We start from the raw sequence: 23556 nt of genomic DNA on the forward strand, positions 1-23556 counted from the left end.
ATATATACATATTGAGCAAATCAGAAAGGTTGACCAGATCACCCTAAAAACTACTGGATGAACAAAAGGCTCATGATTAGCAGTAGCATCGTTCTGATTTTGGCATTTCTTAAGTGCAGTTTGTTTTCTTTGTGCAGGATCCAGGAGTTCTACCTCACCAACAACTGCTGAGCATGACAAGTCACAGCAGGGATGCCGCCTCCGATGTGACTTCTGTCACTATGAAGCTGGAAATCCGTTGCGTCTGAAAGAACACGTCAGGCTACACACAATTGGGGGTCCGCTTCTATGCCACTTGTGCCCTCAGAGTTTCTCGCGACGAGACTCACTCAGGCTACACCTACGCATCCACACAGGCGAGAAACCGTTTCATTGCACTTCATGCCCTCAGAGCTTCTCGCGAAAACATTTCCTTAAGGAACACCTACGCGTCCACACAGGTGAGCGGCCATTTCAGTGCCCTTCATGCCCTCGGAGATTCTCACATAAGTCCACTCTGAAGAATCACCTGCGCATGCACACGGGTGAGAGGCCATTTCAATGCCATTTGTGCCCTCGGAAATTTAAACAAAGGAGTAGCCTGAATTATCATTTGCGCATTCACTCAGGCTAACGGCCATATCAGTGCTCCTAGACTTTTGTGAGTAGCAGCGAACTCAAGAGGCACTTGCACAGTCACGTGGGCAAGTGATCATTCTACTGCACCGTCCACTCCAAGTCCTTTGTGTGGGCCAATCACTTGATAGAACATACAGAAACACAGCACCACGATGCCATGTAGTAGTGTACTTCCTGTAATAAATGAAGTCGAAACTGGCAACCTATGTAGTACATCTGTATTATGATGAACCAACCAGTCCAAATGCATAAGCTTCTGCAATTCATTAGCAATTTAATTTGTGAGCCAATTGTTTAGATTCCTGTGCTTTTTTCATTCCTACGTTGATTATCTAAGACAGGCAATTCTGCTGCCACTGGCGTTACATCTTTGTCTAACATAGAGATACTTGAAAACCTTGAAAACCCTCCACTCTGAAAACGACATTTTCAATGCCTTGGTTGTCCTGGAATGTTTATGGGTCCTTAAAATTCTTGAACTTCTATTTTAAGAATGCAATTGCCAATTGATTATGCAGACTTGGACAGAGTCACAAAAATTTCAAGAAGTGCAAAAAACAGTTATTTACCTTTATTATCCAATAGGCTGGGAAAAGTTTTCATTGTGTTACCAAGCACACCCAACCAGGCTCACGACACACCTGAATGTATTTTGCCAAATTTCAAGATGAAAGTATGTGAAGCGCCTAGCACCAAATCTGCATTCGGTGACTGTGTGTTAAGGGGTATGTCATGCTCTCATTTCACATGTGACTACTGAAACACTTCAGGAGCAGCCCCCTTTAGCCCTAGTGACAAAAATTTATAACAGCAGATTGTACTCGGAAATTAACCATGCCCATCTTGCTATTTAATGCAATAAATGTGACCATCAAAGGCACCCTAGAGATACTGAGTATACAGAATGCCCTCGAACATGCAAATTTAAGGTGGAGTTTGAAAAGAGTTTGATCAGCATGGACCAGTTCTTTGCCCTCTTGAAGAACAACACATCTTATACTGAGTTTTTGTAGAGGCTTAGTCACGAGCAGGGTAGTGGTTTAAGGGGAGCATCCAGTGTTAAGCTCCAAATTGCTGTAGAGAACTTAAAGTGTCTGTTTGCCACTGTTAAATATTTTATCTTCCTATGTGCATGAAAGATTAATTTCCTTGTTCATGGTGACATTTTCTATAATCACTTGGTAGAACGTGGTCCCTGAAGATTTAGAGATATAGAATAAATATATTTATGCAGTTGCATTTTGACTGAAGCATGTAAAGGTGTCTATACTATGTAAAACATTACTTTACCAGCTGCTAGAGTAATCTGCCAGAACAGTTTTTCAATTGTCAGAAACACTCCTGAATCGCACTTTTGCCATCCTCTAATTTCAAGCTTCCTGGAAAGCAGTATGGGTTGACAGCATTTTTATGTTCATGATTTTTAAAACTAGCTGTGCATTACATTGCTTGCTGTGCTTGTACCAAAGCAGTAATAAACCTGTTTGTACAAAATTGGACATGTGAACTGTTGAACACTGTATGCTCAGTGACTCATTTAGGCATGGCAAACAGAGATAAACAATAGCTCATGCTGCCACAAATTTCAGTGCTCTTGAGATAGACAGGACACAAATTGGGCATGATAGAAAACTATTTATAACAAGAAACGAGAAGGACAAGTAACCTTGGAAAGCTACCAACAAAAAAACATGTGAAATATCTTATGAAGTTTTGTTAATCAAAACCACATACAGCCAACATACAATGAAGCCAAGGAAAGCATCGGGGAAATTAAGTGTAGTTGAAATTAGAATATAGAAAATAATGAAGAATAAGGAAATGGAAAGCGGACGAAAAGATAACTCCCGCCGGCGGCAAGTTATCTTTTTGTCCACTTTCATTTCCCTTTTCTTCATTATTTTCTACATTCCAATTTCAACTACACTTAATTTCCCTGATGCTTTCCTTGGCTTCATTGTCTGTTGGCTTTATGCATTTGTGGCACAGTAACAAAGGTCTAAGAATGAAAGTGAGAACAGCGCTGCAGCAACATCTGGCCACAGTACGCATACTGAACATTGCGGGGTGTTCTAGGTGTTAAACACGGATGTGTAGTGTGAACTGTAAGACTGCGTTGCAGACATTAAGTTTGTAACAGTTTCAATTAAGGTTTATAACTTAAATGGGAAGTGCTTTTTTATACACTGTACACCTGTTATAACACAAGTCACAGCTGTTGCAAACATTGAAAAAAAAAAACATGTTCTCGTAGCCTGTAAAGGTGCAAAAGCTCCAGCTTTGGCAACCGCATGTAATCCGACCATTGGAACACCGTAACAGGACTCTTGGTGGTCACCAGTGACTTTTCTGTAATGGGTAGAGGTACCTTTGAGTGAAACGCACATCTTATTCCCCATCAACTTTGATGACATGCACTGGCAATGCAGCATGTGGCAGAGGCATGCAGTGCACCCATGCGTGAATATTTTGATTGCATGTTGCATACTTACAGTCACCTAGTGCATGTGCCTGGCTTTGGCTTAGCAACAAGAGCACATGGATGGAAATCATACGTCACGGACTTGAAAGAAACTGAACTTCTCTCATGAACGTTCCACAGCTAGCAGCTGTGTTTATGCTGCAGTATAATCCATTCATATACAGTATAGACCACTTATAATGTAACCGCTTATAGTGCAGGACCGGATATAGTACTGTCTTTTCAGACTCCCGTTAATTTTCCCATAGCACTCTTATGTATACACGTATCACTTATAGTGCAGTTGCGGGAAACGAAATACCGGTTACAGTGCGGCTGCCTGGGAGTACGGAAGTCAGCGGAGACGGCGAACGCTCCCCTCAAACGCGCGCCCCAAGGAGTGCTCGAGGAAGAAAGAGAGACGAAGTGGAGGAGAAGGGCACGTGGTGCAAACGAACAGCCAGTGAGGCCGAAACCAGAATCTTGAGTGCGAGTCGGGAAATATCACGACGCGCCTAGCGAGCGAGGGCCACGAAAGTGCCAACGCCGGCCAACGCTCGCTTCACGATAACAGCAGTAAACGAAACTTCAGGGATCGAGTGGGCGGCGCCAGCACGGCACGGCGAAGGGCGCACGCGGAGACCGTGGAATGTGAGGGAGGAGGGCGGCAGGGAAGCGGATTTCGCCTCGGCAACTCCGCCGCTTCGGTGGCTCCGCTCGCCGTCCCTCGTAGCTCCCTCACTTTCAACTGTCGCCGTGTGCGCCCACCGCCGTGCAGGTGCCACCGCTCCAGCCGACCCGGCGCCAGCTCCCCAAAGTCTCGTTTTATGCCGTTATCAGGAAGCGACCGTTTGCCGGCGTGGGCAGTTTCGTTGGCCGGCTTGGGACAGCGCTGCTGTTTCCCTCTGCGCTGTAGCCGCAGCGTGCAAGGTCAACACGCGACTAGAAAGTAGAGGAAGCATAAAGGAGAAAGAAGGGTTCACTGCAATTTTTTTTTCTTTCTTTATTTCTTTTTCTGTTTTTTTCTTTTTTTTTTTTTTGTTCGCGTGCGACATCGAGGGGTCTCTCCTAAGCTTTTACTCTATGGCGGTGCCGGAGCAATGCCGGTCAGAGGCGCCGCCGCGTGATTTGGTTTGAATTAACGAGATTCGACTGTAAATTGAATGCAAACGTTCTAGCCGCATTCCTCAACTGTCGCATACGCGTGGCGGCTCGGTGCACATGTTTTGCATATGTGCGGGCCTTGAAAATTGTTGCTTTGGTTATAGTGCGGTACCGCTTATAGTGCAGATATTCGCGACTCCGGCGACTTACATTATAAGCGGTCTACACTGCAGTGTTGACCGCTTATAACGTAAGTCACCAGAATAGCGAATATCCGCATTATAAGCGGTAACGCACTACAACCAAAACAACTATTTTATTGCGATAGCAATTATATGGACACTCCAGGCGCATTTCTAGCTGCCGTAGCTGTCGCCGCGAGGTTCGGTATAAAGTCTAAGGGCGATAAAATCGTCGCCGTATGTTGTATGTGCGACTGAAAGTGTGCGAGGGTGAGCTGGTCATCGCGTCTCAATCTTGCACACGCAAGGGAGGAAAGCGGGAAGGAAGTGCTCTGTCTTCCGTCGCGCACAAGGCTCGGAGGGGGGGGGGGGGGTGCGTTTACTCTGAGCGCGCAATCCCGCCCGCAGGGGCCATCTGCGATGGGGGGCACATTCCCCCGTGCAATGTGTTGCACTGCGTGCACTGTGCTTGTGCATGCATGACACCATGCTTGTTAATGCGCAGAGAGCTGCGGTGACGGACATGCTTTCGAGCGCTCTCGCCATTACGTCATTCTACCCGCACCTCATGAGGAATGCTGGGATGCGTGGCCAGCGCGGCTTGGTGCGCCGGGTGAAAAATATGAACGGAGCTATCCACGCGCCAGCAACGTTGAAGCACGCCCAATGGCGCGAGACACGCCGGTTGTTCGCCACCGTGACGTCGCGGAGCTCGACGTGCGCACTCGCATTACGTTGGAGTATATCTGCAGCTTAAGGGGAGCGTTCGCTGTCTCAGTTGACTGCCAAACTCCCAGGCAGCCGCACTGTAACTGGTATTTCGTCTCCTGCAACTGCACTATAAGCAATACGTGTATTACATGGAGTGCTATGGGAAAATTAACGGGAGTCTGAAAAGACCGTACTATATCCGGTCCTGTACTATAAGCGGTTACGTTTTAACTGGTCTATACTGTATTCACCGTAGCATCGCCCTAAACATCCACCTAGGATGACTGTGACACGTACGAACCTGCAAGTTTCAACATGTGAGAAGAGTTTGACAATGTGCTGACGGAAAGTGCAGCTCATAGAGGCATGAAGCTTGGCATCAGTTGCTGTACAAGCACACTAAAGGCATGCTACTTCTAAAATTCTTTTTTTTTTGCCCTTGTTTTCATTATATATTTCTTCTACTTTTGTGTAATATTCAATGCTACTTCATTTGAATGTGAATACATTAATGTAAATGTTTCATCTTGTGAAGGCCAGTAGATTAATGTGAAGGCAAAACAGAAGAACTGATCTGTTGACGATGCTTTCAAGAGACACGTGCGCATTAAAATACTTGGTCATGATTAATCTTGACTGTTGGATATCTCGCTAGGATATGTTGGTAATGTCAATATGCACCGCTAACTATTTTAACATTGTAAGTAAAGAGATGTTTATTGTTCACAATTAATGCTGAAAACATATTGTTTTCCTAAGCTGGTAATTCCCTGCAAAGCAGGAAAGTCCCAAGTGTTGAGGTACAATGAGTATAGGGATGCCTAGTAGTGTTGGAGCTAAAGAGTGTTAAGCTGTCATGAACAGGAATAGGGTGGGTGCACTTATGCAAGAACCTGTCTCACTGCCTTGTCGACAAATATTTTCTTCTGCCTTGATCATTCCTTTCCTACACCCGACTCTCGCCTCTGATTCTCGCATGCTAGCTGTACCAATCTAGGTGGCGCACGTAAGAAGATCAAGGCATGTCAGCTGTGGAACACCAGGTGGTGGTTTCCTCTGTACTAACAGTGATTCAAAAGCAAGTTTCTCACCCCATGCATGCCAACCGGCTCCTGACGTTCACAAAGAAGTTCTTGGAAGATCACAGCTTCATTGAAAAGTGCATCAACTCGGACATTGCGTTCCTCAGAGCTTTACTTGAGCAGTTCGATGATGACATACGACTGTATGCAGAGGAAGGGGAATGTGTTCGCAATGATTCTTTGCGATGGATTGACAAGTTGCAGCTTAATTCACAGGCTTATTCTCTACACTGATTTCAGGCTTACGTATGCCTCGAATATGGTTCCTGTCACTCTTTCTGCAGGTGCGTCTGTGATTCTGCTGTCTTTAAGCTTAAGACTACCTTGATCCAATTAGATATACTGTCATGGTGTCTTGTCCTATCTTTTTGAATTGAAGTCTTTGCCTCTTGTGCCCACTATGGTGGTGCTGGTGGCTGTCTTGACAAGTAGGCAACAACTTGGTCCACTGTGTATGTGCCACTGAGTACGTGCACTAATAGACAACAACTAGATCTACTGGATATGTGCAACCGAGTATCTGCCACTTGGTATATGCCACTGTCACACAAGGTGCTCAGAAGCCTTAAATGTATTTAGATATGCGTCATGCTTCTCTATGCATGCATCTCTCGTCAGCATTTTTCTCTCAACAAGCATCATACATTGCCGTCATTACAGACAGCTGACAGCTACAGGTGACGAGGCTGCAATTGTGTCACCCTGTACTGCGTGTCTTTCTTTGTTTCAGCTTACATAAGAATTCGTGGCAATGCGGTTGTTGGATATGTACAGTAAAAGCTCGATGATACGATCACGGCTAATATGAATTTCCGGATGATACGAATTTTTCTGTGGTCCCGGCCTAGCCCCATTACTTTGCAACGTGCTAGAGAACGGTTGTTACGAATCGATTTTCGGCCTGCGTCGGGTGATACGAATAAACGCCGCCCCACTGACGGCCGCGAAAGAGAACAGCGCGCAGTCACGCGCTTTCTCCCGTTATCTTTTGGTGCGGACGCGCGGACGCGGCGCCGGACAGCGCGGACTCCGCGACTGGGCGCGAAGAGTTTGAAGCGGTGGCGCTTTTGTACTTTTCCTCCTTTTCGGCGGCCGCCCATCGGACGGAGTGGCTGCTGTGCTTCGGGCCGCGTTCTTTGTGTTTGCGCCATTTTACCTAGTCGCAGCGAGCTATGTCTACCGAGATAGGATTGTCTACCGAGATAGAAGGACATTAGAGACTTTTTCTTCAAGAAGTAAATGCTTTTTACGTACATGTGCCTGAGTGAGTTCATCTCTGACTCTTTAATTTAGCTACAGTCGAATCTCGTTAATTCGAACACGCTTATTTCGAACATACCGCGCACCGACAATGCTCTTAGCAGCGCGCCAAATCACGCGGCGGCGCCTCCGACCGGCATTGCTCCGACACCGCCGTAGAGCAAAAGCTCAGGAGAGACCCCTCAATGCCGCGCGCGAAGGAACGGGGGAAAAAATAAAAAAGAACCCGCGGCGGAAATTTCACTCTCTCTCAAATTGCAAGGTCGCCGTTTCTGCATCGCGCCGGAACAAGCGTGTACGTGCCGACTAGAGTGTTCTAGACAACCGTATTCTAGCACACACTAGTGCTGACGTCTCAGCCACGCGGATAAAATGGCAGTGAACCCTTCTCTATTTTCTAGTCACATGTTGACCTTGCACTGCCGCAGCGCAGAGGGAAGCAGCGGCGGACGCGCAGTCGGGCCAACGAAACTGCTCACGCCCGCAAACGCTCGCTTCCCGATAACGGCAGAAAACGAAACTTCAGGGAGCGGCTAAAGTAAGCTGGCGCCAGCACGGCGGCGGGCGCGCACGGAGATGTGCACACGGAGTCGAAGGTGAGAGAGCTACGAGGGAGTTGAGAGGGAGGGCGAGGGGAGCCACCGAAGCGGCGGAGTTGACGCGGCCAAATCCGCTTCCATGCCGCCCTCCTCCCTCAACTTCGACGGTCTCCGCGCGCACCCGTGTGCCGGCGCCGCCCGCTCCCTGAAGCTTCGTTTTCTGCCGTTATCGGGAAGCGACCGTTAGCCGGCGTGGGCAGTTTCGTGGCCCGCGCTTGCTATGCGCTTGCGCGCCGCGATATTTCACGACTCGCACCGTTCGTGCATCGTGCTATGGTGCACGAATACTTCAAAAATACGTCCTTTTAATTCGAACAAATTTCCGGGCCCCTTCGAGTTCGAATTATCGAGATTCGACTGTAGTTTTAATTGTGTTTCGATGATACGAATTTCGGCTAATACGAATATTTTTCGTGACCCCGTGAGATTCGTATCATCGAGCTTTCACTGTACCTTTATCGAATTAAATTGTGCACAGTTACATAGTTTGGAATGTACAGCATTTGTCAAACGAAATAAGGCCAATAGGAGCAAGAGGGTTAGCGGTTCATGAAGAACTGTAGGCTTTTTGAACGCTTTGAAGAGCGAGGAATGGTGCCCATGTTGCTCTGTAGTGCTTTGAGTGATACTGATGTCGTAGGAAGCAGTCATGACATCTTGTATTCAGCTGTCCTGATTAACACAGTGACTTTGTTTCTTTTGACCAAGGCTGTGCATGTAGTACGGTCAACTCTGATAAGCTAGACCTTGGTTAATTTGATTTTTCAGTTAATTTTGATGCATAGGAAAGCCCTGGCAAGAAACCATGCATTGTTATGGAAGTAAGAGTTGTTTAGTTCAAATGCGAAGGCATTCCACTTCTGGTAACTCAACCTCTACCAGCGGCCCCACATGTATGCAGCAGTTGCTAAAAGCATGAAAACGCAAGAAACTTATGAGACAGCACTACTGCTTTTTTATGTGTGAAAGTATTTACGCTTCTATCTTTTAGTGGCGAACGGTCCTTCCACTTAGAACCTGTTTTCATGTGTTTCGCGGCTTTGCACACCCCTTTATTTAGCAGTCTGCTTCATCTGTTCAGCATGGTGCCACCTGGGCTGTGCCATGTCGCAAGCGAGGCAGAAAGCTCTAAACTGAATTTGTGCAAGTCGAACAATTAATGCTGCAAATGGGATCTCTGCATTCCCTACTATACATGTCATAAATTGGGCTGTGCAACTGATTAACTCAACAGTTCGCATGGCTTAAAGTATCGTAAAATTTTCATTAAATAATATTAGTTTATAGGGGCCCACAAACACTTTTCTAACTAAAAGAATGGCCTCACTATTAAAGGATGTCACTGCACAAATCTCCTGCCACTAACGTTTTTCAAATCCTTCAAGTAAAGCGGAGGTATAGGTAGTTAATGCATTGTTCTGTCAACACAAGGTGGGCGCTCAGGCTGCCTCACGTCACAATGCACCTGGAGGTACGTCACCCACACAGACCGATTGGAGCACGTGGTTGTCAGCAGTCAGAGAGCTTGTTGTGGCACCCGATGGTGGCCGCGGTATCTACGCTATGCAGCACGCCAGTGCGACCTCTGAGACTATGCACAGGTGATGTAGCTAAGCACAACTTTCGTATGTAGACTGGAAGCACAAAGATGAAATACTTTTTTTCTTTTTGAGATGGCAGATATGTTTTTATATTTATTTAACTCAAAATTAGTAATAACACCATTACTGAGAACATTCTCGCGATCATCAAATCCGCCAATACAGGTTGGTTGGCTGCTTGTGATATAGCTGCTGATGACATTGCAAAGGTAAGAGAGTCATTCTTACTGTTTTTCTTTTTTTGCACGAGATTGAAAATTTCGAGCTGCATGCAGTGAAATAACATTTGGCTCACATGTTTGCAGAAGCCTTCTTTACAGATCGGTTCCAGTGTCCCCCATCCTTTGCCTGTCGCAGCGAGAGCTTTGAGATGCTACATGACATTATACATATGTCTGCATTGGCTCAGGTCGTAACACAACAGCTTATAAATTTCTTTGCCAGATTACAATGAATCAGTGGTCATGCCATCGCTGTTATACTATTGTCATCACCCCTTAGCTGTCACACACAGACAGTGGCGCACCGACGGAGGGGGGGAGTCGGGTGTTGTAACCCCCCCACGTGTCCAGCCCCACCAGTCCAACTTGTACCTGCAGTGCTCTGTTCACATTGTCATTACAATTCAGGAGGTGGCTTGAGGTCGAATTTTCCTGATTGACAAAAACGCTCTATCACTGTCTTGTATTTATTCATTCACTCTTAAATTACTTTGAGTAAAACGCTGAAGAAATAAACATCGTCATCATCCTTGGTGTCATTATATCATTATAATTATGTTATTGGGTATTTTATTTGCTGTTGAATTCCTCTGGCTAAAGCAAGGATCGAAATTGCATATTATGCAAATACTTGCTTCCCCCCCTGGCAGAGATCCTGGGTGCGCTGCTGCACACAGATTCAGGTCACAAAAACAATTTTTTCACACTGCGTTTGCGACGTGATATTACCAGATAGACCAACAAATATGTTGGACTATTGGGAATGCTTTGCAGAGCCTCCAATAATGCTCGATACTGGCTACAGGCAAAATGTTTTGGATAATATGGATTCCCGCAGTGCATGGGGTCTGCATAACTTTTTTCCAAACTGCCCGATTATTAGGACATCTCCATAGTTCCTATCCTGTCATAATTTATGACTAGTCAGCTTTTTTAGTCTTCACTTGTCTGCCTATATCTCACATTTCTTTACTGCCCTAAAAGTGGTGTAACCTTGTTGTTTTAGTTGTCCCTGTGTTGCAAAAGTAAATATATGTACATCCAAGACAGTTTTTATTATGATTTCTGTTCTGTTCAGCACTGTGTGTATTTGGATATTCTGCTTGTTTTATCAGAGTCAAATTGTCTGTAACAGTCCTGTTATGACAGAAAAGTAATGGTTTTTTAATCAGTTCACCTTTTCGTTTTTATATCTTTCCGGTGCTGCTGTTGCAATCGCGAGTTCTCTGCATGTGCTCATGCAAAAGAGCCACATGTTTATCCGAACTTTCAGTCTGCCAGACTATTTGAAGTCTTTTTTTTTTTTTTTGGAATGGTTCTGTGTATTTGTGTCGTTATTTCTTTTTTCTTATGGCTGTTTGCTGCTCATCACGAAGCATTTGGTGCCGTCCTATTGTCATTTTAGCACGTCTAATATTGATCTTGTAGTTTTTCATTCTAGTCAGCATTTAATGTTTTGTTTTTGTTACACAGATTGTTATGGTTGCTTTAGCAATTTAAAAGGTTCATATTTGTAATTATAACACAATAGTTCACTTTTTATTTGATGATGTTTCATGATTGTGTTGCGCTGATCTTTTCTGCTGAAAAAATAGACTACACTAAGTAACTTGTCGTAGTGTACTTTTTTAATGTAAAAACTTGGCGCAACAATCAAGAATGTGCACCAACTAGCCTCGTCTATCACTTTACTACTCATAATCTTTATTTGGCTACCTGTAACAAAAGAGGAAGCAGCTGATACAAATTGCTATTTCACCTGCTACAAAATACGCTCCAGAATGCTTTTGGTCAGTCCCACCAGTCAATAGCCCTTTGCAAAGTTATCAAGCTCTCCTTCTTCATTGTGTGCTCTTTGTCCAATTATTTGTGAAGTATATCGTCACGTGGTCGTGACGTGAAGCACGCAGAATCCAAACTGTTAAGGATCAAACTCTTTATTGGGCGATCCTGTGCCCAGCAAAGAAAATAACTCGCTTTACAACAAGAGCGGCGAGCACAATCGTCGGTTGTCGGCAAAAAACTGATCAGCGGCGAAATGTCAGCTTTTATAGATGAGTAATCGAAGGTTCCAGAGTAATCCCTGGTGCCCCGTGTCTTCCAGAAAGTACTACACAATTCGTGTCACTCATACAGTCAGATTACATAAGCATCGGTGACAACAGACAGCAGATAGAAGCATCGATAACGTTCGAGAAACTTCCGATAAATGCAGGTACGTCTTGCGCCGAGCGATAATGTTTAATATTTGTCAGCCGGTGGAAAGCGATCACCGGTAAATGATAAACAAGTATACGTGTCAATATCAGCTTCTTCTACATGTGGTAAAACAAAAAATGGCGCATTAAAATGTGCCGAATTTAAAAAATTGACAAGAACAATGCTTCAGCAGCATCCAACCACAGTATGCGGACATACTGACCATTGAGCATAGCTGTGTTTTCTAGATTTGAAGCATGAATGTTTACTATCTATTGTAGTACCTTGTTGTAGCAAATGATCTTGTAACAGGTGACACGTCAGGGTGCATATGGTGGCCACTACAGTTTTACTTTATGGAGTGTGATGGAGTACATACCTGAAACGATGTATAATCATAATAAGAACACAAAATACCTAAAATAATGTATAGTGCAAGTGTACCTCCCATCGCCTACTGTGCGGTGTTGCATTTTGTATAAGAAAAAGAACTTTGCTTTGCCTTTAAGAGTGGAATGCGACAGCATTCAAAGATCCCTGACTGCTTCTCCCGCTTCCCGGCAACTGCAGCTTATGTTACCGTAATGTTTACCAAGAAACGCTGGCAGTGAATGCTATTCACAAAGGCGAGCTTTCTGGTAGAAATGCGGCCTTTTGTGTGGGCCAATCTCAAAGGTAGTGCACAGCCGCGCCAAAAAGGTACATCATTTTAAGGTTTCTGTTACTGTTTTGCACTTTCTATATTTCAGTCTGAGAAGTGCATTGTGTGTATTGTTTCATGACATTTGTTTGTTGGCATTCATTTTTAAAATTCCAAGGAATAACTTTGTCAAGAATGCAAGACAATTATGAGCAACTTTAGTGATTGAATTGGGTGCCAATATAACCCGCATATACCCCGCAGGGGCATCTGCGTAAGCAGGCGTTTGGTGTGTTGCGACACCACGGACCCGAGCACACGAGGGTTGGACGCTCCCGCGTGTAGTCGTGCGTGACTTAGCCATGTCTGGGGAAAGGGGGATCCTGGGGGTTGAGCCGATGCCGGGTGTTTGGACCTTTAAGGCCGCCGGGAGGAGGCAACACACCTCTTTGGCCTCTGCTTCACATAGACGGCGCCTCCGGCCTGACCCGACCGGGGGAAATCAGGAAAAGTCACCTTTTCCTGTCCTCCTCTCCATCCTTCACTTTCCTATCCTCTTTCCCTCAACTCTCCTGTCTGCTCCTCTCTTCTTGGTTCTTCCTTTTCCTGGTGGCTAGGGTTAGCCTTGTGTGGCTAACTACCCCGGGTTACGCCATGTTGGGTTATATAATAATTGCGGTGTACAGCTGGCGTGGGCAGGACTTGCTTGCAAGTTTCTGACGTGTACCCTCGTTGGGCTCCCTGGTGGGCGGCTGGTAACGGGTGGCCGAAAAAGACATAATTTCTATGGCTAGTTCATTTTCTTCAACTGATCACCCTCCGCACAAGAGGGGGCGCACCGATGTCACTACTTAGTTCTTCACGAAGAACAAAACCAACTTCCCTAGATTCCATGTGAGTCATAGTGAGCACTCAGAAATTACTGCACGGCATGTCTCTCCTTTGAATGGTACAAGAACCCTAATCAAAGCCATAGGACAAGGATATAAAATAACGAAGTTAGCCAATGAGGACCTTCTTTTGGAGGTGTTCTACCAACATCAGTACGAGAAACTTTCAGGAGTAACAGCCTTTGGGGACATTCCTATAGCTATCAGCGCTCACCGATCACTGAATACTGTTCGTAGCGTCATTTCTGACGATCACCTAAAGTATGTGAACCGACTCAAACAAAATGTCACAAATGTGTACAGAATAAAAATCAGACGGGAAGGCAAGGAAATCGAAACAAAGCACTTAGTCCTAACGTTCGCATTGGGCATGCTGCCTGACTCTGTGGAGGTAGGCTACTCCAAACTGAAACTTAGACCGTACATACCCAACCCGCAATGCTGCTTCAAATGCCAAAGGTACGGCCACAGCTCACAGAACTGCCGGGGCCAAATCGCATGCACTAAGTGTGCTTCCCATGACCACCCCTCAGACAATTGTGAAGTTGAATCACACCTCTGTGTAAACTGTGAGGGCAGTCATCCTGCTTACTCGCATACTTGCCCAACATGGAAACAAGACAAGGAGATTATCACACTCAAAGTAAAAGAAAATATCACTTTCAGAGAAGCATGGAAGCGACTTTCATTGGTGCAGTAGAAAAGTTATTCCGTTGTGCTGCAAAAAGGCGCAGCAGCACAGCGGCCCCCAGTGCCTGCCCAGGTCACACAGTGAGGCTGGGGCAGAACCTCCTGCGCCTACGGTGGAAGCAGCTAGCGCTGCGCCACCCCAACGAAAGCAGCTAGGCTGTGCAGACCCCCAGGTCAGCAGGCCTCAAGGCCTCTCCACACAGCGAGGCCCAGCTCGAACATACCCGTGCGTCCAGCGTATCTGAGAATACACGATGGTCAAGGCAGCCCTGTGCCATCGACATCGGATGAACGGCGAGGCTCCTTAGATAGCCACAAAAGAGAGAAGCCCGAAATAATGGGGCCTAAAAACACAACCTAGGTATTCTTTGTCTCAACACATATAATTACAAGATGGCTTTCATACACTGGAATTGCAGAGGACTTTTACATAACCTAAATGACATAAAAAACATACTAGCCGCACTCTCACCTGTGGCCCTGTGTTTACAAGAAACAAACTTAGGTTCGCAACACGAAAACATACTCAAAAACTATAAAGTCTTCTGCCGCGACCGAGAGCATGCGAGCAGGCATTGCTATTATAGTTAAAAATGGGGTCGCACAGTGGCGCACTGACAGGGGGGTTTCGGGGGTTGTAACCCCCCCCCCCCCTCAGGCCGACTTAACCCCCCCTTTTGTTTAATTCCTTTTCTTTCCTTGCGCATTTGAGTACTGAAACTAAGATGTAAGACGCACAATCATCTGCACACTCGAAAAAAGCGCGTTTTTTGACAATTTCCCGTGAAGAAATCGAAATTAGTGCTGTTTAGATGGTATTGGCAAACTGTCAACCCCCCCTGGCAGAGATCCTGGGTGCGCTACTGGTCGCAGCTCAAGAACATCAACTTAAAACCAGATTAGAAGCTGTGGCAGCCATCCTGCACACATTCAAAACAATTACAGTATGCTGCGTATACCTGGAGCCACATCTTGGAATAACTATACATGAATTGGAAGACCTTTTAGAACAGTTACCGGAGCCATATTTGATAGTTGGAGATTTTAACGCACACTCCAGCTTTTGAGGCAGTGACAAAACTGATACAAGAGGCCAAGTTATTGAGGATCTTATACTGAGCAATATAACCTTTGTCTACTAAACACAGGAAAACCAACCTATTGTTCACCTAGCTCAAGAAAAATGAGCTGTATTGATTTATCGTTTCGTTCACCCTCAATTTTTACAGATCTTAAATGGGATGTCCTAGACCTAGACAACCCATATGGAAGCGATCACTTACCTCTACTAATCAGCTTAACATCTTCACCGGAAGTAATCCCAACGAAGCCACGATGGTGGAAGCTCCATTTAGCCGACTGGGCACTGTTTCAAGAAAACGCCAGCCTAGAAAAAATAAATTCGAATAATCTCAACATAGATGAACTTAATGAAGCTTTCACAAACTGTATTATTGCTGCAGCCCACCTAGCTATCCCTCAGTCCTCTGGAGTAGTAAAACAAAACCACACAATTTGGTATATACAAGAATGTAGTGAAGCGAAAAAGAAACAAAACAAATCCTGGGGAACTTTTCGCTTATACCCAACGGCAGAAAATTTTACAAGTTTTAAAAAAGCAAGAGCAAAAGCCCAATATATCTGCCGCAGTGCCGAAAAATCTTCGTGGCAAAGCTACGCGTCTTCCATAAACAGCTCAACTACATCAAAATAAATATTGGAGAAGGTTTGAAAGCTAAATGGCAGCTACTCCCCATTCACAATTCCCCTTCTCACAGCCTACAAGTATTGAAGAACAGGCAGACATATTGAGGGAATATTTCTCTGCAGTTTCCAGTTCATTACACTATACAGAATCATTTCTAAAATTCAAAAATATCGCTGAGAAACAAAGACTGTCGATAAATGGCAGTACAAATGAACCCTACAATATCTTAATTACAGTTCAAGAAATCCATAGAGTACTGTCCACTGGTAAACAGACTGCACCGGGCCCGGATGAGATACATTATCAAATGTTAGCCCATCTCCCTGAACCTTCTAGGCCCTTCTAAGGCTTTTTAACAAAGTTTGGGTATTGCCGTAGAGGCCCTTCTAAGACGTTTTAACAAAGTTTGGGTATCGGGGAAGATACCCGAAGCCTGGAAGAAAGCCATTATCATTCCATTTTTGAAACCCGGAAAACCACCAATCTCGCCAGTAGTTATAGGCCCATAGCCCTCACCAGCTGTAAAGACCTAGAAGTCCGTGAGCTTCTCGACATTCATCAATGTGGTTTTAAAGAGGCATACTCCACAACTGACTACCTCGTTCGTTTTGAAAATACGGTCCGAGTAGCTTTTATACACAAACAACACTGTCTTGCTGTCTTTTTCGATTTAGAGAAGGTATATGACACAACCTGGAGGTTTGGGATTCTCAAAGACCTGGCTGAACTTCGCATCTGCGGCAGGATGTTGAACTGCCTAAAAGACTTCTTGTCTAATCACTCGTTCCATTTACGCCTAGGCTCAGCCCTTTCAAAGAATTTCACTCAGGAAAATGGAGTACCTCAAGGATGTATTTTAAGCACAACACTCTTTAAAAATGAATCCTATTAGCAAAATAATATCCCAAGATCAATTATGTATTCAGTCTACGTCGATGATCTTCAGATAGTCTGCACGTCCTCCAACATATCAGCATGCGAAAGACAAGTGCAGTTAACAATAAATAAACCGGCAACATGGACAGACAGAAATGGATTCTGCTTTTCTCCACAGAAAACAGTGGCCATTTTTTTCTCACTCAAACAAGGCTTACAGACAGACCCCTCCCTACACCTGAACAAGACTGTCCAAAATGAGCACAAGTTTCTAGGTATAACTTGACAAGAAACTCACTTTCCTTCTGCACATAAACACGCTGAAAAAGAAAACATCTTGATCTCTGAACATACCTAAAGTCCTTTCACGCAAACACTGGGGTTCTGATAGGGTATGCCTTCTACAAATTTATCGCTCCGTTATATGCTCCCACTTAGACTATGGTTCCATAGTGTATGGTTCAGCAAGGAAGTCATACTTGAACCGCCTGGACCCAGTACACAACTAGGTTTACATCTTTCAACTGGTGCATACAGGATGTCGCCCATAAAACAAGTCTGTTGTAAAAACCAATGAACCACCACTTTCAGACAGAAGAACCATGCTCACACACTCATACATTCTAAAAATCTGTTCACTGCCAAAACATATCTGTTATCAAATAATTACAAGGTGCTCATCATGAACACTGTTTACCAACAAACCCCATATGCAATATTGTAGACCACTCTTTCTCCGCTTTGAAGAGAGATGCCAAGAATTAGATATAATGGACACATTGCCTCATATAGCCTAGAATCCCGACCCACTCCCGCCTTGGTATTGCCTGTGCTGTGTGTGTGACTTCACATTAACGCGTTTTCAGAAAAAACAAACACAGCATGAACATATATTACAAGAAAATTTAGCACTAAATGAAAAATACGCAGAACACAGCATTTTGTACCGATGATTCCAAAACAGCAGGCTATGTTGGAAGTGCCGCGATACAAAACAATTGGAAAAAAATGGTACGCTTACCTCAGTGTGCATCCATTTTCACTGCAGAGTGTTACGCAGTCTCTGTGGCTGTAGAAAAAATATTAAATGAGAACATTGAGAACAGCATCATTTACACAGATTCACTAAGTGTACTCGCAGCACTTCAGCCTAGAAATGCAATTACACCATTCATTGGCGACATCCTACATAACATAAGAGCCACAAGCCAAGGACACAACATAAAATTTTGCTGGGTGCTGAGCCACATTGGAATCAGCGGCAATGAGAAAGCAAATGAATGTGCAGCGAAAGCGCAGCATAAAGAAACCATAAATGTAAGAATTCCTTACAAAGATTTCATGAAATTAGTGCACCATAAACTGCGAAATAAATGGCAGTCTACATGGAAAAATGAAGTAAACAATAAACTACACCTAGTAAAACCTAACATAGAAGAATGGAAGTCGTGCTCACACCAAGAATGCTTCATCGAAGTCGTTTTATGTCGCCTCCGCATTGGACACACACACCTTACTCACAATTTCCTACTGACAAAACAAGACAAGCTTGTTTGGGAAAAATGCGGAGATGAACTTACCGTAAACCACATATTAATATCATGCACGAAACTCGAAACACTGAGAAAAAAATATTTTACTTCGTTTTACAATGAACACATTCCTTTTCGTCCATCATTGAATTTTAGGCGAAGATGCACTAGTCAATATGACACACGTTTTCAGCTTCTTAAGGGAAGCAGGTGTCCTTGAAAAACTATGAATTATGACCCTGTGCTTCGCTTCATATTATAATTCACCTCATTCACCTTCTCTTGTCTGAGAAGTCTTTCATTTGTTGGGATCCTAAGGGTTCTTGCCCAGACAAGGACTGTTGCTCAGGTGACCCAACCTTTGAAAAGAAATTTTGCCTTGTGTTTGGCGCATGATAGCCTTAGTTGCTTATGCGCCATTAAACACAACACAGAACCTGCATATGCCGCATGTCTTATAGCAATTAAGGGGTTGAATATACATATACTTACATATATTGTGGGCATTTCAGTCACTTCTTCATCGGCTGCACATTATCATCATCGCATAGGCTTCTTCGTCTTCATCGCTTGTGGGGACTCGTCTTGAGATTGACTTGTGTCTTGAGTGTGATCAGTCTGCCACGTTGTTGGGGCGTATTAAAGCTCGTGTAAACTGCTACATCGCACGTGGTGATTTAGCTGACGGACAACGATGCTGATACCGGATTTTCTGCGACATGTAGCCCTTAACGCTATCGCATTAAAAAGAACTTGCTCTTCTCTGGTCAATGCAAAGGGGACACCTTGTGTTTATGTCTGTGGTGCCAACAACTTTGTTTGGGGATTCAGGGGCTTATATTTGTTCCGGAGAGTGCTTGTCTTGGCATTGCACTGGAAACACCACATGTTTTATGCGCCAACGATTTTGATACTGGCACCATCGCCTGTATTACAGTCATCACTGCTGATAGGCTGTGGTGAAGGGCATGAAACTGAATGAAAATGTGGATAACACTTATTAGGGTGGCCTACAAATGTCTGTTGGACCAAATTTGACATTTAAAAACAATTCAGTACAGCTGACAGTCAAGTAAACATTTTGTTGTTACAATGTTACATGTTTGTTACATGTTTGTTACATGTAACAAAAAAGAAATTGGCAGCCAATCCACGAAGTGAATGCTGATGATGGAGCGAAGCTCCTTGGACGATTATGGCTGCTGCTTGAGCTTTCGCTTCGGGGTCTTGCTGCCGTTACCGGCATGCTGCTGCTTCTGCTCGTAGCTCTGGGTTAGCTTCGCGGCGTTGCCGTTGTGCTGCCGCGTCTCGTTCTCGAAGTGTAGGATCAGAGTCATGACGTTTGCGCTTACGTTCGCGCTCCTCCATACTGCAGTGCTAAGTGTAGCGACAGCGGCACGGCGCCGGTGCAACACCTGCGTGCGATGGGTATGTGTACTGCGTGCGCTCTGTGACCGGTTCTGCATGACATCGTGCGCTTGCTCGGAGAGGGGTTTCGGAGCGGTGCCAGCCGGCGCAGCGCAACACCTGTGCGTGGTCGGTATGCGTGCTGCGTGCACGACGGGGAGCTACGACAACGGCGACAACGGACATCGTGAGCGCCTAAGGAGCTTCACTCCTAAAAAAAAAAAAGCATTCTTTACTGGTCAGCTGTACTAAATTATTGTTTATATGTTATATGTGAAACACCCATGTGCCGTGCATTGGGTGCACATTAAAGAACCCCAGGTAGTCAAAATTATTCCGGAGCCCCCCACTATGGCGTGCCTCATAATCGTATTGTGGTTTTGGTACGTAAAACCCCAGAATTTTTTTTTTTTTGTTATGTGTGCATCCAAAATATGGAAGACTTCATCAAAATATTACATGGCTTCAGTGCGTGCAAGTACTACAGCCAACCTTGTCTCTGTTTAGGATTTCTCACAAAAAAAAATTTACGTTTCTTGGTAAGATAGGTGCTGGCTTGTCATTGACTAATCACATATCAGATTACCTTTAGCAAATAAAAATGGTCTGCCAGCCATGCTGTCTTTCATCTTACCTGAAATCAACCTTGGATCACCTGACAAAAATAAAAGTATCATCATCGGCATAATTATATGATTTTTTTTTTTGCATCTTGTAATTGTAGTTTTGCTTTCTTTGTGCAGCATTGAGGCATTCCAGCTGTCCAGCAAATGCCGAGGGTGAAAAAAAGTCATCTTGGATGCTTCCACCACTGTCATCTCTGTTACTGTAAAATCGGAAGATTGCTTCATCTGAAAATACACAACAGGGTCCGCACAGGCAAATGTCCATTTGAATACCATTTGTCTCCTAGAGCTTCAACCGAAGGTTTATGTTGAAGCAACACTTGTGCACCCATACAGATGGAAACCACTCAACTCGGAGAACACAAGGGAGGAAGAAACGTTTTGTTGAAACAAACTAGTCATAAATTTTTCCGTACACATTAAAATCCTCAGTTGAGGTATCTTAATTCTTCTTTTGATAACACCACTGAAGGAGCGCTCACATATTTGTTCTTTTCAGTGTTTTTGAAAAGGCCTCAAAGATTTCCTTGTTTGCTTGGTCATTAGAATTAGAAATGCACAATGCATGTACTCGCTGAATGCTGGAGTGCATAGGCATCAGCAACTATGATCATCCAAGTGTCACCCTGTAGTCAGCACATCAACTGCTGCTCGGTGCTCTCACTGTCTATCATTAATGCATCTTCCTGTCAGCCCAATGTAAGATCTTCCACAGAAAAGTGGTATCGCGTGCACGACACCTGTCCTGCATGTGACAAAGTATGTCTTGTGCTTTTTAGTGCAGGCTAGGCTGCTTTTGTTCCCGTTTTCCACGGAGCAGTCTTGCCAACTTCTGAGCAGCAAAGAATACTACGGACGCTCCACACTTGACCTCTGCCTTTTTCGGGCAGTGGGAGAACTGTAGTACATATGGAACGGCCGCAAGCCTTGTATTAGGGTGGCCAGATGTAGCTTGTCGTGCACACCCTTCATTCTTGACTTCTTGCAAGAGGCCATCTGCCTCAGATTCATGAAATTCTTCAGGATAGCCTGCTCTTTTAAGGCAGTTCACCTGGTGTTGCAGACTCTGTCCAATTAGGTGGTCTCATGTATACAATGCTTCGATGTGCAGATCCAAAGAGTTGTTGAGTTGGCGCTCCTTCTGTCTGTTTCCTCTTTCTTTTCCTAACCTTTTGCACCACTAACGTCTACAGCCATGGTCTCGTGACTTGGCAAGTGCAGCTTTCAGGCTGTTTACAGCAATTCTTCTCCTAATGCAATTCCTCCTTCTAATGGGCCAAATTATATCTGAAAACTTCTTTGTGTAGATGACTCACATGACCAGGCATTTGGAAACACAGTACTGTTATAGCCCTGAGTAGGTCACTGGCCATGTGGGTATACTTTATATATTAAATGGAATCTGAATTGGGAACTTACATACGTGTGCAGCGTGCGGCATGGTGGTCTTGTGCATCAAAAAGAACCGGTGTCATCATATCCTCTAATATAATGCGCTGCTAATTGACTCTAAAGGATGCTTCAGGATAATTCAAGATAAGTTACAGGGACATATGTTATAAGATTTCAATGTATTGCTGTAATCATCTTTGGTATTTCTTAATGTGAAGTACAAGGTGCAGCCATCAACTATTTATGCAGAAGACTCGTGTATGCAGCGAAATGCTCCGTCGTTATAAATTCAGAATGTTAAGTCTCTCACTGGAACATGTTGGCATCCTCCAAAAGTATTGCTGCCTGTTTAGCTATTCTTCTGAATTTTACATTAATGTTTACAGTGCACTAACAAAACTTATTGCATGTTGTTTTTATAAGCTGTTAATGCCCTCACTTAATGGAAAATCCATTTTGATGAGGTTGAGGTACATGATTATGTGAATGCCTTGTCATGTTTGAGCTAAAGAGTATATTTAAGCAGTCATGAACACGAGCAGTGTGTTTGCACTCATAGAAGAAGCCGTTTAATTTTCTTGTTGGCATCTTTTTCTTTTGCCTTGACAATTCCTTTGCTCCACACATTTATTATAAAGAGAAACGAAGCTACCAATCCTATCTTATATTTACATCATTCTCTCATTTAACCATTTCAGGGTCACTGATGTATCTGTACGTTTTCATGTTTCGGTCGTACAATGTCACTGACGTATCTATACCTTCTCCTCTTTCTCCACTCGCATGTGTGCTGTAACACTATGTTGGCGAGCTCCAAGGTGGTTCCACCATCCGTTGTATACAGTATAGACCACTTATAACGTAACCGCTTATAGTGCAGGACCGGATATAGTACGGTCTTTTCAGACTCCCATTATTTTTCCCATAGCACTCCATGTATACGCATACCGCTTACAGTGCAGCCGCGTGAGACGAAATACCGGTTATAATACGACTTTCGCGGGAAAATCTCGCCGACAAGAGCGGTAGCGATGGGAGAGGAGATCAACGAGGGCAATGCAGAGGAGGAGCATGAGTCCAAGGGCGATCAAATCGTCGCCGCGTGCTGTATGTGCGAGTGAAAGTGCGCGGGGGACGCGCACCTTGATGGAGAGCGAACACACAGTGGAGAGCAAACGCGACTTCCATCGCGCGAAAGGCCGTGAAGGAAGGGAAGGGAGGGAGGGAGGGTGACGTGTGCTGCGGCACCAAATACGTATCTTGCAACCGGGCGCAAGGGGAACTGGCGATGCAATTGCCCACGCGAAAGGAGCAAAGCGGGAAGGCAGCACGCGAGGGAGGGAGGGCGCACCTTCTACTCTGCCAACAAACGCGTTTGTGCCTGCGCCGGCTGTCGGTGTTGTCGCGCGCACCGTATCTTGAAAGCGATCTCCACACGGCTCTGACCTTTGTATGCGCTATGCTTACGCCGCTCAGTTTCCGTTGAAGCGATGGACCGCACGAACCTTCGCTCGCTGCGGTGGCCGCATTTCCCCACGCCCGCTTTTTGACACTGGTTGTCTGCAGTCATCGAGTCTATTCATGTTTGCTTGTGCACGTTGACACCACGCTTGTTAATTCAGTTAGTAAGCGAATGTGTCAAGTTTATGCAGCCGATAAAACTACTATTCCTGCTCCTTATAGCTCTCTACTAATTTGCTATCGCAATTGATGCTTCGCCTTTCAGGCGAAACTGAGATATATTTTTAAAAATTATT

General features: G+C 44.7%; 1 protein-coding gene across 1 annotated transcript in view; it reads left to right on the forward strand.

Annotated features, from left to right (window-relative positions):
* Nucleotides 1-100: 100 nt before the first annotated feature.
* The window catches only part of LOC125944982 (gastrula zinc finger protein XlCGF8.2DB-like), a gene marked incomplete at its 5' end in the record, with an annotated part of 111268 nt that continues 87812 nt past the window's right edge, over nt 101-23556 (forward strand). The window contains one exon of the mRNA XM_049666483.1: nt 101-440. Within this exon, the coding sequence (XP_049522440.1) occupies nt 101-440 (340 nt within the window). The remainder of the gene's footprint in view (nt 441-23556) is intronic.

The sequence above is a fragment of the Dermacentor silvarum genome, chromosome 4 (assembly GCF_013339745.2).
Source record: "Dermacentor silvarum isolate Dsil-2018 chromosome 4, BIME_Dsil_1.4, whole genome shotgun sequence".
NCBI lineage: Eukaryota > Metazoa > Arthropoda > Arachnida > Ixodida > Ixodidae > Dermacentor > Dermacentor silvarum.